This window comes from Pelodiscus sinensis, chromosome 7, assembly GCF_052426305.1.
Source record: "Pelodiscus sinensis isolate ZL-2025 chromosome 7, ASM5242630v1, whole genome shotgun sequence".
Classification (NCBI taxonomy): domain Eukaryota; kingdom Metazoa; phylum Chordata; order Testudines; family Trionychidae; genus Pelodiscus; species Pelodiscus sinensis.
This window is the reverse complement of record NC_143058.1, coordinates 56,691,948-56,709,537: the sequence shown is the minus strand read 5'-3', so window position 1 is coordinate 56,709,537 and position 17,590 is coordinate 56,691,948. Positions and strand designations below refer to the sequence as shown.

The window sequence follows — 17,590 nt, the reverse complement described above, 5'->3', positions numbered from 1 at the left end:
AATCTGCCTTCAGTGAGCTCTAATGAGGATTTTCTCACCTGCTTCTCCTATGACTTTAGCCAGGCTCTAGTGTTTCCCTGCTGTAGGCCAGCATATTTCCAGAAGGTTCCCTTCGTGATGTCTGCAGATCTTTCTTCCGCCCCTGTTGCTCCAGACCTGCCTTACAGGTAAATTGCTTTCTTACTGTATGGAATTATTTCATACAGCCTTCTCTGCCCACTCAAACCCCCCACACATACTACACAGTTACCAGTTTAAGAACTTAAGAATTGCATATTTAATGTATAGTGAGTTTCAAGGACCCTAGATTTGTCATTACAACCCAACTGTGGAATGATCTAATGCCCCCCACAGCTTGCAGCTGACTAGTCCGTACAGCTGGAATCCTCTCTTGCTAAGCATGTGTTTGGAACTTGAAACTGGATACTCCTCCTTGAAGTAAGAGGGGACTTTTGCATCAACATTTTGTTTGGTACCATATTTAATGGTAATCAGTTAGGGCTGTATTTCAGAGACTTATCATTCTTCAAGTTAAACCTATTTCTAACTAGAAATTGTTAATGTTCAATATAAAGCAAAAGTTATTAGGAAAGATGACTAGTTGCAATGATTAACAATATACCCAGTAGTGGATCCAGTGTTATCTTTCCCCTTTACCCACCATGAAGCTGGAACATGAGTTGCAGACAGTTTTCAACCATCATAGCAGGCAACCTACTTTTACACAGCATCAGATAAAGTTTGACCGGTGCTTGCTATGATGTAGACATGTCATCAAATATAACAGACATGACAAACTATTGGCAGGCCATCCTTTCCCGTCCAAGTGCACATGGCAGAGTAAAAACACAACAGGGATATTTGTAACTTGATAATCAGATAGTCATGGTTCCCAAGAGCGGTATTCCGTGTGCATTCGAGTTGGTGCATACGGTTGGTAATGCTTGTTCTTTGGGCCAGGAGGATGGCGTGGTGTCATGTTCATGTAGTCACTCGTCAGTATTCTGTTCCTCTTGTTTTTCCACTATGGGGGAGAATTATGAAAACATTTCTGTAATTAGTTTTTCCTACATCGGCTGAATACTTTTTAAAAAGTCTTTATATAAAGGGGTCCAGAGGGTTTGTTAAAGCTGGGCTCATCAAGAATAAAAGACTTGATTATTTTTCCTGCTTTCCAGTTAATGAATTGTCCAAGGATATCATAATATAATCAGACATATTCACCACTCAGAATTATTCCCCAAGGCTTTTTCAGGAAACCACTGCAGCAAGTGCCTACAGTTAAATAAATTCTTCTAAAAAACCAGCATGAGTAGGCACATAGTGTTCCATGATATTTGCCCTCCTCTCCTGTCAGTGGCCTAGCAGCCCACCTGCCAAGAACACTACAGGATAAGAGAATTCTCCTGGTGGTGAATGTTGTACACTAAGACTGTATTCTAACTTCTAAGCACCTTTTTAGCTGCAGAAATGAGTCAGCAGATGTAAAGCAATTGCACTCAGCAAGGGGTTTTCCTAGCTTCTAGATAGACATTTTTTAAAAATAGCTAATATAGGCATAATAAGAGTGACAGAAAACTCCTGCCTACATGTAACTGCACTGCCCTGTCCTCCAGCTCCCAAGCAGCCTGCAGGGTGAGCGGTGAAGGAAGCAGAGATGAGGTTATTCTCATCTCTCTGGGCCTGAGTACCTCACACTTGTCAAGGGACAGCTGAAGCAAAATGCAGGACAATGTAGCACTTTAAAGACTAACAAGATGGTTTATTAGATGATGAGCTTTCGTGGGCCAGACCCACTTCCTCAGATCAAATAATGGAAGAAAACAGTCACAACCATATATACCAAAGGATACAATTTAAAAAAAAATGAACACACATGAAAAGGACAATGTGTGTTCATTTTTTTTTTTAAATTGTATCCTTTGGTATATATGGTTGTGACTGTTTTCTTCCATTATTTGATCTGAGGAAGTGGGTCTGGCCCACAAAAGCTCATCATCTAATAAACCATCTTGTTAGTCTTTAAAGTGCTACATTGTCCTGCATTTTGCTTCAACTACCCCAGACTAACACGGCTACATCTCTACCACTTGTCAAGGGACGTTTGCCTTACAGAAACCCTGTCCAGTAGGAAAGCACTATCCCCATTTTGCAGATGACGTGACCTGCCTGACGTCAGTTAGGAACTCTGTGGCTGAGCAAGCAACTGCATCTGTGACTTCTGCCAGTCTAGCTCTGGGTCCTAGTCTCTAGCCCATCCTTTCTACCCAGGGATACCCTTGTGCATTAGCGTCTCCCTCCTTTCACAACTCTGTGGTTGTAACTTGATATAAACCACCTTTTTTATTACATTTCTTGCATCTGAAATATTTTCAAAATCCTGAGCAAAATCTATATTTTCTACTTTTGTAAGGACTAAATATATAATTTTTTTCCAATTTTTTTTTTGCATGTGCATGTGCATGCAGGTGCCACAAACACAGATCTGTCTGCCCAGGTTTCCAAATGACTAGTCCTTGCTGAAGACCAATCTGCAGAGCAATTTGCCTGAAAAACATGTGAAGTGTGTATATATGTCTCTTTACATAAAGATGGAATTACAAGCGACTCAGCTGAGCAATAAATGTCAGGTCTATGGAATAACAGGGATACATAAAGGTTAGTTCCATATTTTATGCTGCTCTTTCACTGTGGAGTTCCACCGCTGTGTACTTATGACTCTGCAGTCATTGAAGCGCATAGAGAAGCCAGCAGGAAGATTTGGGTTTCATAGATCTAATCTCCTGGTTTTTATTTAGTATCTAAAAAAACCCACTCTCATATAAATATGGGAAGGAAATTATTTTCATCTCTTTGAAGTGAAGAAATCTTAAATTTTGCATAGTGATAGGGACAGGTGGAATATTATGTTACCATTAAATAATATTTTAGAATACAGCAAGTGCATGCGTCACTCCAACTGATCTGGATCTGAGTTGTCCAGCTATCCTGCAGGTACAAAATTGGGTTAGATATGTTCAACATGGGGCGAGAGAGTTAAGATTACTATAACAACTTTAATGTTTCATTACTTTAAATGGTGACCAAGTTTCATGCATTCAAGTTTGCGAAAGTAAATCATATTACTTATAAACTATGCAGTGTATGTCTAAATCAGGAGTTTTCCAAGTGTGGGCCAAAGACCACTAGTGGTCCGCAACCATCTTGCACGCGGGGCACAGGCTTGGGACCCCCTCCCCTCCCACACTGTGGGGAGCCTGCACTGACGTTCCAGTTCTGCACCTGCTCCCTTCTCCCCCTTCACCCTCCCCTGGCAAGGCTAGAGTCCCAGCGCTGTCTCCCTGCTGCAGGGGTGGGGGAGCCCTGAGACTTGCGTGCCAGATCTGGCTTGCTGGGAGAGGAAGTGACTCTATGCGCTGCAGCTCCCCTTCCCTCCAGCTGGGGGAACAGCAGTGCAGGAAACTGCTCACCTAGGCCGTGTCCAGACTCAGGGGTTTTTCGGGAAAAGTAGCCTTTTCCCGAAAAAACTTCCCCTGCGTCCAGACTCAAATTATTTCGAAAGAACGTGGCTTTTCTTTCGATGGCGGTAAACCTCAATTTACGAGGAAGAACGCCTTCTTTCGAAAGTCCCTCTTTCGAAAGAAGGCGTTCTTCAATGTAAAGAGGCCGTCTTCGAAAGAGAGCATCCAGACTCGCTGGGTGCTCTCTTTCGAAAAAGCGGATTTCTCTTTCGAAAGATCCGCCTGCAGTCTAGATGCGATCTTTTGAAAGAGGCTCTTTCGAAAGATGCTTTCGAAAGAGCCTCTTTTGAAAGAAGCCTGCAGTCTAGACATAGCCCTAGAGGCTTTTCCCGCTGTTTCCGTTGGCCAATCCCTATGATGGAAAGATTTGAGCGGAGTGGGCCATGGGGCAAAAAGTTTGAGAACCACTGGTCTAAATCATTAGATACATGCACGTGTCTATGCACATTTAGGTCTATAACATGATATATATATTACTGTTTTGTGTGTGTGTCTGTCTGCAAGTCCATTTGTTCAAGAATTCCTCCTAAACACTAAAAGCCACGGTTACCAAATTTGGCAGGCAGCTTCCTCTTACACCCTAATTTAAAGCAAGGTCACGGTTTGGTTGTGCCAGGAAAACAGGACGTTCTGGAAATGGGACTGTTTTTCATAGAGTGGAGGGATGCAATACTAAGAGTGGCCACTGGGAGCAGATGAACCACCAAGAGAGTGGCCAGCAGTGCTGGGGTTCCACCATCTTGCCTACCACTAGACTGGGTGAGTAGCTCCCCTACCTCTGGCCCTCCTTCCTGGGACCCCCTGGGCCTGCATAGGAGCCCCCGCCCAAGAGAGGCTAGAGCCAGGAACCATGGTCCAGCTCTAGACAGGCTGCAGGCTAGGCCGCTGCAGGACAGGGGCAGCCCCTGGAGTCTTGTCCCCCTCATGGACATCCTGCAGGTTACAGGGGGGCTGCTCAAGTCTGGGACCAGCCTCTGGGGCCTTTCCCAGCCACCTGGACAGCCCCAGAGCCTGCTCCCCTGTGGAGAGCCTGCAGGCCATGGGAGGACAGGGTGCTGCAGGTTAGGTGTCAGCCTCCAGAACCTCGCCAGCCCCCAAAGCCTGGTCCCCTTCCCCAAAGACAGACTGCAGGATGCAGGGGGCTGCTTGTTATAGGCTGTGGGCAGACCCCGGAGCCCTATCCCCTACCCCGCAGACAGCTTGCAGGTGACAGGGGGCCACTAGCATCTGGGGCCAGCCCCTGGATCCCTCCCTCCAAGATTGGAGGGGCAGCTTGAGTCTGGGGCAGGTCCCCTCAGGCCTGACCCTGTGGGAGGAGTACCTATCTGGGAAGCATAGCCCTGTCTCCCTCCCCAGGGGGACCTGCTAGCCCGGGCACACAGCTCCAGCTCCTTGGAAGGAGCCTCCACCGAAGCAGCATCACCCTCATAATCATGGGCAGTCCTGGTAAGCTTTCTTCCCTCCTGGCTTCCCAGCCCCCTGCTCTGAGTCCTGGACCCCCATGTCCTGCCCTAAGCCTTCCCACATCCCTCTCTCACTCCAGCACCCTCCACCCCCTGCCCTGAGCCCCCCAACCCTCCCATCTCCCTGCCCTCACTCCTGAAAATCTTCACTGAACCTCCCAACCTCTGTCCTAACTCTGGCACCCCCACCCCCATCCTGGTCCTCCCGCCACACTGAGCCCTGTGCCTTCAACCCCCCCACCCCTGCTCTCACTTCAGCTCCCTCTACAAGTTATTTGGAGGGCAGGTAAAAACTGATGAAGCAAGCACAGCACAGAATCAGTACGCTATACTGCTGTTCTCCACAGGAGAATGTCCTCTTAGTAAGAGCCTATATCTGAAACATAGGAGAGAGAAAACCTAACTAGTAGAGAGAAAATTGCTTAGCCTCTACATTATGGCTCTGAAATGACAGTATTTCATTAAGGCCTAGCTGCTGCATAGCAATCTCACTACTGGTTCTAGCCATGTAAGCTTTCCTATGACCCAGTCAGAGCAAATCTCTGTGGTGGTAAGGGAGAAGGGAGCATTTGCTGGCTTTACATTTGCTAATGGCAATGCCCGATCCAGACTGCACATCACCAGGCATGCTCATGGCAAAGAACTGTGTGCATCGGTCTGACAATTACGGTGCAACCAAGAGATCTTGACTGCCCATGGGTTTCGGTACTAAAATGCAGGGTTTAATCTAAAGGTGGGGTCAGGGAATTTCAACCAGATTGCCTGGTGATGTGTTGAAAATATATATTGAGAGAGAAAGAGAGCTCTGCCAGGCTCTGCAGATCTGCGTATCCAAGTATCCAATAAAGCAGATGAGGATGAAGCCAGAGGGTGCCAGGGTTGCCCCTCTGGCTCTGCTCCATAGATACTTTTAAAGGAAAGATTCGGAACCTGCATCCTCTTTCCTAGGCTGCCTACTTCAGGGTGGAGATTCCGCCTGCTTTCCAGCAACTTACAGCAAGGGCAGTGGCCAGAGGAAGCCCTGTGGAGTCAGGCTCCTTGGGAGGGTGGAAAGAGGGAGAATCGTTGCTGAGGCCGATTGAAGAATTGGAAGGGTTTGGCTAACTGCTGAACCAGAGGACCTGGACATATTGTAGGTGAGCAAAATGGTCTGTCGCATCCTGCTGGAGAATGGCCCTGGAAGTTGTGTACAAGGGGGGTCTTTCTGTTTTCCTGACCTTGTCTCCTCCCCATGTTGGTTTTATTATGGGAGGGGAGGGGCCAGTCCAACCCAGTATTACTAGTGGGTGGACCGTGTGAAAGCCTGGAGTTCAGATCTCCTACTAAAGCCCCGATGAGAGTTCTGCCAGGGTTGGGACTCTGGTATGGAACCTACCTGGTTACTGAGGTGCATGCAGAGGGCAGTTAGATTTTGTTTCCGCTGAAGTGAATGGGCACGGATGGGCATTGGCCACCAGAGTGGAGAACCACTGCTGGAGAGGCCAACAATTGTGGAAGGTGAGTGTATAAGCCTAGCAAAAGCTGGCAGGAGGAAGAGTGGAATTGTGCCTGAGGCACATAAAGCAAGGGGAAACAAATAATTTCTTACCCAGCAGATAACAAAGGCTGCTGTGACTAGCACACCGTAGAAAGCCAGAACTCCAAGAGTCACCACTATAGGCCAAAAGGGTCTTGCGGGTTGAAATTCTGGTGGTGGGTGAAGCATCTCTTAAAGAAACAGAAAATATTTCAGAGAACAGAGAAAACTAAGCAATAGCCTTAATCTCCACAAATTGACTCCTCGTTCCCATACTCTTCTGTAACTTCTATGTCCATCAGAGGGTAGTAGCAGGTTGCTAGACCCACTATTTGGGGGAAGAAGAATTTTGCCTTTCACTGAGTGATAGTCATTATGTACCTGACAGGAATGCTATGAGTTCTAGAATCAAGGTGCACATGTACGGAAAATAATATCAGACAATTATGATTTTGTGTCTTACCTCTCACATGGATGACAGTCCCGCTGCTCTTGTCATTGTAGATGTACGGTGGTGGAAACATGACTTCAATTTTGCAGAAGTAAATATCGGTTTGGTTGGTATTCAGGTTGCAAAGACTAAAATTCACTTGCTTTTTATTGCTATCAACAGCAACAAGGCAGTTGAACTTTTCATTGGAATGATTTTTGTGGAAGGAATCATTCCAAGAAAGAGAACAGACTTCAACCGCTCTGTCTGCTCCTTTATTCAGTGATGCTCTGAATTCGTTCCCAGTTCCATTATAGGTATATTTGCAGGCCAAAGTAACATTTTCATTATATGTTATGATGAGAGGGTGCTGTTCCACTGAAATCTTGTTTTCTGGGAGGGAGGATGGAAAAAAACACTCATTTATAAAATGCATTATATGATATTTTTAAAAATTACATGTTCTGCTGGTGCAATTGCTCAACATATCTGTACCCACTGAGAGTGTGTATCTACCAATCCATTCTGAGTTGGATTGCAAGTGTGACATTTAGCACTGAAGCTCTAACTTCTGTCCCAGTTATAGGCACACCAATGTCTATTCCTTTGTATAGTGGACAGCACTATTTTGAAATATCATGTATTTAACATCTGGCTCACCAATCAATAAAAAAAGGGATTATCTTTACACATATACCTTAGATTCCAAAAACAACCTCACTAAAAGACAAATAATGTGATGGCTTAACTCAGAGCTACTCAACTTTGGAAGCCCTGGGGGCCACAGTGATACTCACATGCCGAGGGCTGCAACTTAAGTATGGTTGCATATACAAATAGCGTCTTTCACATTGAGGGGCATGAATACAAAGATTAAGGTAAGACTACATAACATGCAGGCCCCATTTAAGTCAGCTTTGCTAATATTAATAAAATGCAATATTTACCCGATTTCCACCCATGTGACAGCACTTTTAATGAGCAATGACAGTCCAGGAATTTAACTACTAAAACGCATCTCAACAGAAGACCGTTATATTGACTACTTTTTTGTTTTGGCTTTCACCCATGAGCCATGTGTTGAGCCCCATGTAATCCCAAACTGCACTGCAGGCCGTAAACAAACAGGCCACAGGCTGCATGTGGCACACGGGCTGCATGTTGAGTAGCCCTGGTTTAACTGACCCTAGAATTTGGCCCTAGCTAATTGCTGTAATAGCTTTTTAACCTCTTACGCCATAAGATGGGGATGATGACTTAATTCTACGGCATTTAGCATTTTTATGGCCCAAAGATACACTTCCTATAAAGGCAGAACCCTGCTTTATCTGACTGGTCTGACATAAAAAGGAGGTGCCCCTTGTATCAGTGGGGTCTCTCCGTACTACTATGTGCCAAAAGTTGTTGACTCACTGAAGTGGACTGCACCGATGGCGGCTTATTTAAGAGGAATAGTCCTTAAGTGAGACATTACTCTCTTTTGGAGAAGCTGAGAAAAGAGGGTATGTCTACACTACAAAGTTAATTCGAACTAACCAGCGTTAGTTCGAATTAACTTTGATAGGCACTACACAGGCAAACCGCTAGTTGGAACTTAATTGGAACTAGCGGTGCTCTTAATTCGAACTAGGTAAACCTCATTCCACGAGGACTAACTCCTAGTTCGAATTAAGTAGTTCGAATTAAGGGGTGTGTAGCCACTTAATTCGAACTAGTGGGAGGCTAGCCCTCCCCAGCTTGCCCTGGTGGCCACTCTGGGCACCACCAGGGAAACTCTTCTGCCCCCCTCCCGGCCCCGGAGCCCTTAAAGGGGCACAGTCTGGCTACGGTGCCCGTGCCAGGTGCAAGCCTGCCAGCACCCAGCCATCATACCCTACACCTGGCACGGCACGAGCCAGCCACCCAGCCCTCCTCCTCTTCCCGGGACCAGGCTGGCAGCTCCCAGGAGCCTGCCCGGGGCTGCAAGAGGCAGGCGTCCGCCTGGTCTAGTGCGGAGATCGTGGACCTCATCCATGACCTCCGAACTAAGCACAGGAAAGTGGCTGTCTAGGGCAGGAGAGCTGCCAGCCTGGCCACCCAGGAGCAGGTTTGCATGAAAATCAAGGTGGTCCAGTGAGACCCCCGACCCTGAGCCCTGAGCTTAGAACGGCCGTACTGGGTCAGACCAAAGGTCCATCTAGCCCAGTAGCCTGTCTGCGGACAGCGGCCGACACCAACTACCCCGGAGGGGATGGACCAAAGACAATGACCAAGCCATTTGTCTCGTGCCATCCATCTCCAGCCTTCCAAAACAGAGGCCAGGGACACCATTTCTATCCCCTGGCTAATACCACTCTAAGGACCCAGCCTCCATGAATTTATCTAACTTCTCTTTCAACTCTGTTCTAGTTCTAGCCTTCACAGCCTCCTGTAGCAAGGAGTTCCACAGGTTGACTATTTGCTTTGTGAAGAAGAACTTTCGCTTATTAGTTTGAAGCCTGCTACCCATTCATTTCATTTGGTGTCTTCTAGTCCTTCTATAATGGGAACTAATGAAGAACTTTTCTTTATGCACCCTCTCCACACCACTCGTGCTTTTAGAGACCTCTATCATATCCCCCCTCAGTCTCCTCTTTTCTAAGCTGAAAAGTCCCAGTCTCTTTACGCTCTCTTCATACGGGACCTGTTCCAAACCCCTGATCATTTTAGTTGCCCTCCCCTCTCCCACCCTCTCTCTTCCCCCTCCCACCTCCTTTTCCCAGTCTCCCCGAGTTTTGTTCAATAAAGAGAGTTTCTATTTTTGACCACATGTGTCCTTTATTTTGTACATCAGGAAGGGGGGCTAGAGAGGGGTAAGTGGAAGGAGGTGAGGGAGGAATGGGGTACGAGCCCCCGATGGGGAGGACTGGGGTGGCTCTGCGGGCTCTTTAGGGTGGAAGCTCTCCTGCAGCCTCCTGATTGACCCCCCCTCTCGGATGGCAGCCTGTGGCAAGTGCAGCCGGGCTGATGGCCGAGTGGTGTGATGTGCCGAGTGTGGGCATTCAGGGCACTCCAAGCCAGGACTGCTTTGCTGTCCCTCATCGAGTTAGACAAGTGAGCGGGGAACCCCGAGAACTGTCTGTCCAGGGTGGGGCCCGGGTCCCTTTAAGCACAGCCCTCGGCTAGCTTGAGGCAGCAGCTACGTGCTCTAAATCCTAATCTGATGCCCTGCCGGCACTGCTTCCGGCCAGCCTTAACCTCAGTTCAGGGTCCACTCAATGTGGACATGCTAGTTCGAATTAGCAAAACACTAATTCCAACTAGTTTTTAGGTCTAGATGCACTATTTCGAATTAGCTTAGTTCGAATTAACTAATTTGAATTAAGTTAGTTCAAATTAGTGCTGTAGTATATACATACCCTGAGGGAAAAATTCTCACCAGTGGCAAAACTTCCATGAGGACCCAAACAAGCGCTTTGTGCTGGTCTTTTCCATTGGGATAAAATTATCTAGGCCTTTGTGGACTCTAATTAGCCTAGCCATGGACAAATGTAACCCACACACCTATTGGGTGTGGTTCACTGTCCCAGGTAATGGCACTGAGACCACTTACAGAGAGAGAGAAGGAGTTTGATCTCCAGCCTTAGCTAAGAGCCTGCTGGATTTTTTTCAGAGGTCCCAGGTGCAGTTCCACCTGTCAGCGTCACACAGAGTCACAGGCCATGCTGAGGTGGATATTGTTTCTGCCCTGGCTTATTTCCCCCTCAAATATTCTGCTTCAAAACTCACTATCCTTGAAAGTGCAACAGGAGGCATGGAACGGGGCAAAGGTCCTATCTGAGGGTAGTGGGAATCCAGACGACACTGCCCCCACTCTTCAGCTGAGTGATTGGAAGAACAGAAATGGGTGGAGCTTCCATCATCAGGCACCAGTGGCTTATCGAAGAAGGTGTGCAGGCACTGCTTACTGGCCTAACAGACACTGGAAAGGACCTGACAGTGGGGAGGGAGAGCAAACATGGAGAACTTGGACAGGAGGGAAACACATGAAGAATCTGGGAAAGGAAGGAGCATTTTGGCCAGGAACTGATCTAGGGAGTGGGCAACAGAGACAACCCACCAGCTGTAGCCTTGAACAACCATAAGAGGAGAGCATCCCTAAAGTCGGCATTAGTTCTTCAATTGCCAACTTAGCTCGCTCCTGCAGAAGCTGGCCACTCTCACATAATAGGAGGGACTTGCTAGCCTCTGGCTCTTTTTGTTCTCTGGGGAAGGAGAAAGAGCAGGCACTGCCTTCTGCTCTGCAGAGCCCTCTCTCTAGCAAGGGGAGACTGCTAGGGAGAGGAAGAGTCTAGTCACGTCTCCTGAGGCCTCTTGCTTCAGCTTGACTAGCGCTGTGTGCGGGGGCGACAAACCTGTATCTATTGCCACCAACCCTGCCTGCTTTCCTGTGGTTGCAAAACCCCGGAGGCCCTGCTCCAAGCAGAGTGAGAAACTAACTCAGTCCCCTCGCCCTGGCAGAAAGTGGTCCTGATTTTGGGTTCCATGCCATTGTGCCAGGACAGCTCTTTAGCTGCTTAAAGCCTTTGCCAATATTAGAGGGAAAAGCTGCTCCATGTGTTGGCCTGCTTTTGGCACGTGATAGCTAACCCATTTTAATTAAGCGTTGTTTTAAAATGTGTTCGCACTGGTTGTAGCTGGGATTTAATGCCCTTTCCAAACATAGTAGCTGGGTGTGGTTCCACCTAGCAAGAAAATCAGTACAGGAGTGTGCAAGATACCAGCAGAATTGTTTAATACTTATCATGTTTGGGGCCTACAAGTCCTACTCAGGGCTTTTCAATAACTTGAGAATGAGGAATTGTGGCTAAAATTTGTTCATATTCGTAGCAAAATTGTGATAGTGCCTAGAGGCCAGACCCACTTGTGCTCAGTGCTGTACACGTGTATGACAAAGAGCTGGTCGTCACCCCAATCTCTATATCCTTGATCAGAAACTTCCAAAAAGCATTAGCAGATTAGAGAAACACCTGCCATGCTTCCATAACCAACTCTGAAGAAAAGCCAGTTTCATTTGTTCTTCCCTATTTAAGGGCAAAGGGCACCCCTCTGAGATTTCAGCACTGAGACAACCCCTTCAAGGTAGTGTTTAGACTCCTCTAGTTAGTCCAGTAACCTCCCAGGCAGCTTTGCTGCCCTAGACTGATTTCTAATCTCAAATGTGCGTTAAGTAACACCAAATACCTTGTACTCTCCTATTCAACTGCAGTTTCGGTTAATTTTTGCACCCACAGCAATGTGTCACTGACAATAGGAGATTAAAATCTAGTGGCCTTTCCACCCAAAACATGTTCCTTGGAGTTCTTTCCTGCTTTCTTGGCCTTGCAGCCAAATCTGTCACCCTTCCAGTGCAGACGAGGTGTTAGCATACGTTCTTGTTCTTTGTTAACCGAGTATATGGAATATAGGACTCCATCATAGTGTGAGTAAAGTGTATTTTGTGGGTGAGTGGAGGAGGATTGTTTATAAATGTTTTGTTTAAGCTGAGAACCAGGGTTAGCTTTGTAAGATAGCCCCACTATATTAAATCACACCATCACCAGGACAGACTGAGCTGTTTTGTTTTTTGTTATGTGGAACAAATTATTGCTCCTGAAAGCTAGGTGCATTGAGGGATGCAAAATGTAAGCAAACACTGTGCGACCTCAGCCGAAAACACCCAAGTCCTGGCCTGCAGCAAGGCTTGTTATTCCTCTCTTGTGGTTCTCTCTGTTGGAGAAAATCAGTCATGCCAAAATGTGTATTCAGTCCACAAGAGAATACAATTAAGCCATCAATCACTCAGGTCACCTCTGACCTATCTTGCATTCATGAAAACACTGTTCTTGGAAATGTCACTTTGGCTTTGTTAAAATGGTGACACTTTGAAACATGTAGTAGGTGTTTCCATTTGTGTACAGTTTCCCATAAATATGGTGATCATTGCTTTTTCCAAAGGCTGTGTTCGGTGTAAATGCTACATAATAACAAACACTGATACAGAGCCATGACTGCACCTTGCCTTAAGCAGCCCAGAAAGCAACAATTATGAAAAATCACTATCTACAATTTCCTAAAAGTCTTAAAATCGGGGGTAGAATCATTTCAGTCAGTGGGACCAGTCTCTTTAGCAAGTAGAGTGCAAGTTTAAGTGTTTGCAGGATCAAGGCCTGTGGTTTTATAAGCAACTGTTGCATTTAGTGTTTGTAAGATCTCCTTGTCATAAAGTGCTTCATACCATAGTCTTCATATTACATTTATATTATACTAGAACTTAGGACTTTTCATCACAAAAAAAAATCTTAACCATACTTAATAACCGTAAAACTCCACCGTTCTGATCTCATACACTCTATGCTAGAAAAACTCCTTTGAAGTCACTGTGGCCCAGGAAGAGAAATGGAGAAAAACGTAAAAGCATGGAAGAATTGTTTTTCCCAAAATTTCCATGCATTGCCAGCAAGTGATTCATAATATCCTATCTTGAATTGATAGCCTAAAGAAGAAGATAATTCTATTGTCTCTCCCCTCTTCCCCCCCCCCGGTGAAATTGGAAACTATAGTTGCTTTGCCTTTGTTAGGAATATGGGACGAGGTTTTAAGCAGCTAAATCATTGTTCTACATAAACATAAAGGGAAAAAAAGCTCATTTGAACTCCTTGGTAAGGGAAGAAACTGAAGAGTGCTAAAAAAAAAATCTATAAACAAGAAAAAAAAACCCACAGGTATGGTACAAGCAAGACAATTCTGACCGAAGGCTAACGATTTGTGCTGTTCAGCTACTTCCAGTCTTTTCCAAGATGCTCAGAAGGGTCTTTTCTCCATCACATTTGTGTTTTATTGGCAGATTCAACCAGCTGTCTATGATATGCAGCTTCTCCTGGAGTGAAATATCCTACTCTGAATCATTTCTCCTGATCATGAGAGACTCATGCCCTTGCTAATCTCTCCTTCCTTGTAGTAGGTCTGTATGAAGAAAGGTAATAAATGCCAGGTTACTTAACTACTGGGTTAGTTAAGTGCAACTTCTTATCGGGCCCAAGTGTCTGTTTCACTTGTTCGAAGAAGCGGAAATACGTTGATGTCATCCCAGTTTCTGGTAAACCACTGCTCACCTTGCTTATACCCCAGAGAACTTTCTACATGCCAGTAAGCAGGGTGGGCTACCGGTCAGTTTTTAACCCAGAAAGACAATTAACCAGCAGTTATCCTGTAGTACAAGGATGGGTCATTTGCAACACCCTACGCAGAGAACCCACCTGCACTCGCTGTGAAATGCACGCTGCAGATAGATTCCAAGAAAATAATGGTTTAGGCAGAAAGGCAAGTAAGAAAGAAGTACCTTTTTGCCAGGTCAACATACAGAGTTCTCTGAGATAGTGTTATAATAGAATAATAATAACTGGACAGTTTTGTTGTCCTTAGTCAAGCAATGCTCTCCTTGACTTTAAAAGGTATTTGGATGTTATAAAGACCAACCATAATGATTTCCATTTATTAAACATCTCTGATCAGAGGATCTAAATTGAAAGGCAAGATAGGGAATAAACATGTGGCAAAGCTCTCATCCTGCATGCTCATACACATGTGCTTCGTCTTACACATTTGAGTAGTCCCACTGAAACCAAGGGGACTGCTCAAGTATTTAAAGTTAGTCTAGTGTGCAAGTGGCTGCAGGATCTGAGCCAATGGCTGTATGTCAGTGTATCGTTAGAACATCCTGCATTCAAAAGATTCACTTAAAAGCTGCTGGCTCCCCAGTGGTTTTTTCCCCCTCCACTGTTCACCTTCTCCTGCTGCTTATCCCCACACCGACAGTCATAATCACCTGTTTGTGGCAAACCCATTGCCTACTGGGGAAATAATTCTGATGTTACAAACAGAAAATTATAACTTTGGGAGAGAAATAAGGAGCAGATGCTGATGAAGTCTGAAGCAATATCTATCTTACAATGTCCTTAACGAGGGAGGAGAACTGCAGAAAAATGTAAGACCTGTTTCTCACTCCTTTTTTCAAAATTATTTTGTTAGGAAGCAGCAGCAGCAGCAATTGAAGAATGGGCTTACATGTGCTAGTTCTGTTAGGAGGACAGGGGTTTTGTTCATCTCTTTTCCTGCTGACATTTAGAGAAGAGCTGACAAGATGGAATCACAGACCAATGATTTCAGCACTACTCTGGCTTGAGGTTGTCAAAGCAAACCCAATCATCCCCTGCCTTTCTTTGAATTCTAATATGTCCCCTCAAAAGATGTCACTATTAGGAAGCTACTAAAAACCACATAGGAGAGGAGATAACAAGACATAAAGTAAGGTAAGCGAGAATAACTACAAGTTTAAAATATTCAGTGACATTTCAAGATCCTTAAATAGTCAAATAGATTCCCCCCCCCCCCCCCGAGGGAAGCTGGTTATTCAGTAGGTAGCAATAGATTCTCTTTTAAAACAATTAGAATAACCCATTGATTGTCCTAAAAAAACCTCTATTTTATCCATTGTATTGATTCTCATTCAATAAACTTAGGGCTGAATCCTGCACCCTTTATATAGATGAACTCTCAAAGGGGGAGGGCTGCACACTGAATACTCTGTAGGCTAAAAAATAGATAGACTGAGAGAAGTTGGGTCATCGAAACAGTCTATACCCCAAAATAATGAATACATCAAGGTAGTAGTGATGTGTTCAAACTGATAAATGCCAGGGGACAAATCCCTTTGGTATATGTAACCTGACTCCCAAACACCCCTAAAGAGAGTACAAAAAACAAAGCTCTGAGGCTGACATTTGGAGAAAATTATGATTTTGAAAACAATCTATTATCAGCCAGGAGTCACTATTAACCCCCATTGAAATACATTCTCCTGCGCCTTAATGAAAGTCCAGAAACATGCATGGAAAGGCTCAAAAGGACTTACCTATTACTGCAGTGGCTTGAATGAAGCTGAGAGCAGCTAATATCCAGAATATCATGGTGATAACGGTGGGCTGCAAATAAAGACCACACCCCCAGAAAGGAACGTGAAGACAGAACCACAAGCCAACCTGGTGGGGCTAGCGCATTCAGTCACTCACACATTTTCTCTCTCCTCTCCTTTCCCCCTCAGGAGCACTTGATGTACAAACTGAGTGAAACCACTGTGCTGGCAACACTTCACACCGGAAGTAAAGTTGTTTGATGACTTCAGCTTTTTTATCTTTAGGAAGTATCTTCTCTAGTTGCTTAAAAGAAAAGTTAATCCTTGGTAAAACTATTGTGCTGAAGGAAATGAAAGTCCCCCTTAGAGCATTCAGTAGCATGCCCCCTTTGGCTAGCCAGGGTTGTAGTAAGAGCTTGCAGACCTGTTTCCGTTACAAGCAGAAATGGATGAAGTAAGTCAAGTATATACTCTTTGGTGCAATTCTGCTTATTGACAAAGACTGTACACAGACCCCTGTATCCTTGAACACAGCAGACGCAAACAGCAGGCTAAGCCCTTGCTTGCCAGTCCCAAGTCTGTCCCTCCAGTCAGTGGCATGCCCAAGAAGCTCTGTCTCTCTCCCCCTTTCAGGGTCACACTCCCAACTGTTTCTCTTACTGCACAAACAGCTTCCCTCTGCCCATACACACACGCACGCCTTGCCCACAAAGCCCTAGCATCTGGATTGGCAACCAGTCCAAAAGGAATCTTCTTACAGCTGAGCCCAGCTCAGGGTTTTGAAGGTGACACTGTGCCGTTGGCGGTAGCCTCTTATTGTTTCCAGCTACCATCACATAAAGGAGTATTTAACTACTCCTTCCATGCAATCTAACAGAGGAGTCTGAGGTGGTTGGTCTATAAATCAAAGGCCTGCTTGATGGCAGCCATTAATATCCTCCAGCATAATAGTAGCATGGTCAGGCAACTTGAGATCTTTGATACTAAACTGTTTCCTGCACTCAAAAGGAACAAATTGACTATGGATGACATCCATAGGAAGTGAACATCTGTGCCCATTGGCAGAATTTGGCATACGATGCCTTGACTTCCCTTTCAAAATGGGATTTTGGGCACTACAGGGATCTTTAGCGTGGGTACAAGAATCATTTTTGCAGAGCAAATGGGGAATCCAAAACAAATACCCCTTGAGGAACAGTGAGCGAAAGAGAAAGAAAAAGAGAGAGAAGCAACCAGCTTAACAATGAGGCTGTGTCTAGACAGCATCCCTTTTCCATAAAAGAAATGCAAATTAGACACATTGCAATTGCAAATGAAGCGGAGATTTAAATCCCCCCGCTTCATTTGCATAAACATGGCTGCCGCTTTTTTCCGGCTCGGAGCTTTGCCAGAAAAAAGCGCCAGTCTAGACGGGGATCTTTTGGAAAATAAAGCCTTTTCCAAAAGATCCCTTATTTGCGGTGTAATGGTAGTTCGAATTAGAAAGCCTAATTCGAACTACCTACTCCGTGCCGCGTGTAGCCGCAGGCACGGAGTCCGCACTAACGGGGATTTAAAAATGGCGGCGCCCGGCAAGATGCAAATGAAGCCCGGGTTATTTAAATCCCGGGCTTCATTTGCAACTTCGATTGCCTACATTAGCCACCCTAGTTCGAACTAGGGTGGCAGTGTAGACATACCCTAAATTCTATCACCCTTGTCTGAAGGAGTTTAGGTGGGTCTTCCCAAGCCTCTTTCTTGCTTTGTCTT

At 45.5% G+C, this 17,590-nt stretch overlaps 1 protein-coding gene across 2 annotated transcripts; it reads right to left on the bottom strand.

Moving 5' to 3' along the window:
* Window positions 1-253: 253 nt before the first annotated feature.
* CD28 (CD28 molecule) lies at window positions 254-16,160 on the bottom strand. 2 transcript variants are annotated; one of them, XM_014577908.3, is made up of 4 exons: window positions 15,842-16,145; window positions 6,964-7,323; window positions 6,573-6,691; window positions 254-1,024 (listed from the first exon to the last, which is right to left on the bottom strand). In XM_014577908.3, exons 1-4 carry the CDS (start codon window positions 15,894-15,896, stop codon window positions 884-886), a joined length of 675 nt encoding a protein of 224 aa, XP_014433394.3. In that variant the 5' UTR covers window positions 15,897-16,145; the 3' UTR covers window positions 254-883. The 2 variants fall into 2 exon arrangements, with proteins under 2 accessions (XP_014433394.3, XP_075789923.1); XM_075933808.2 differs by lacking the exon at window positions 254-1,024 and having other exon boundaries at window positions 5,248-6,691; window positions 15,842-16,160.
* Window positions 16,161-17,590: the final 1,430 nt, after the last annotated feature.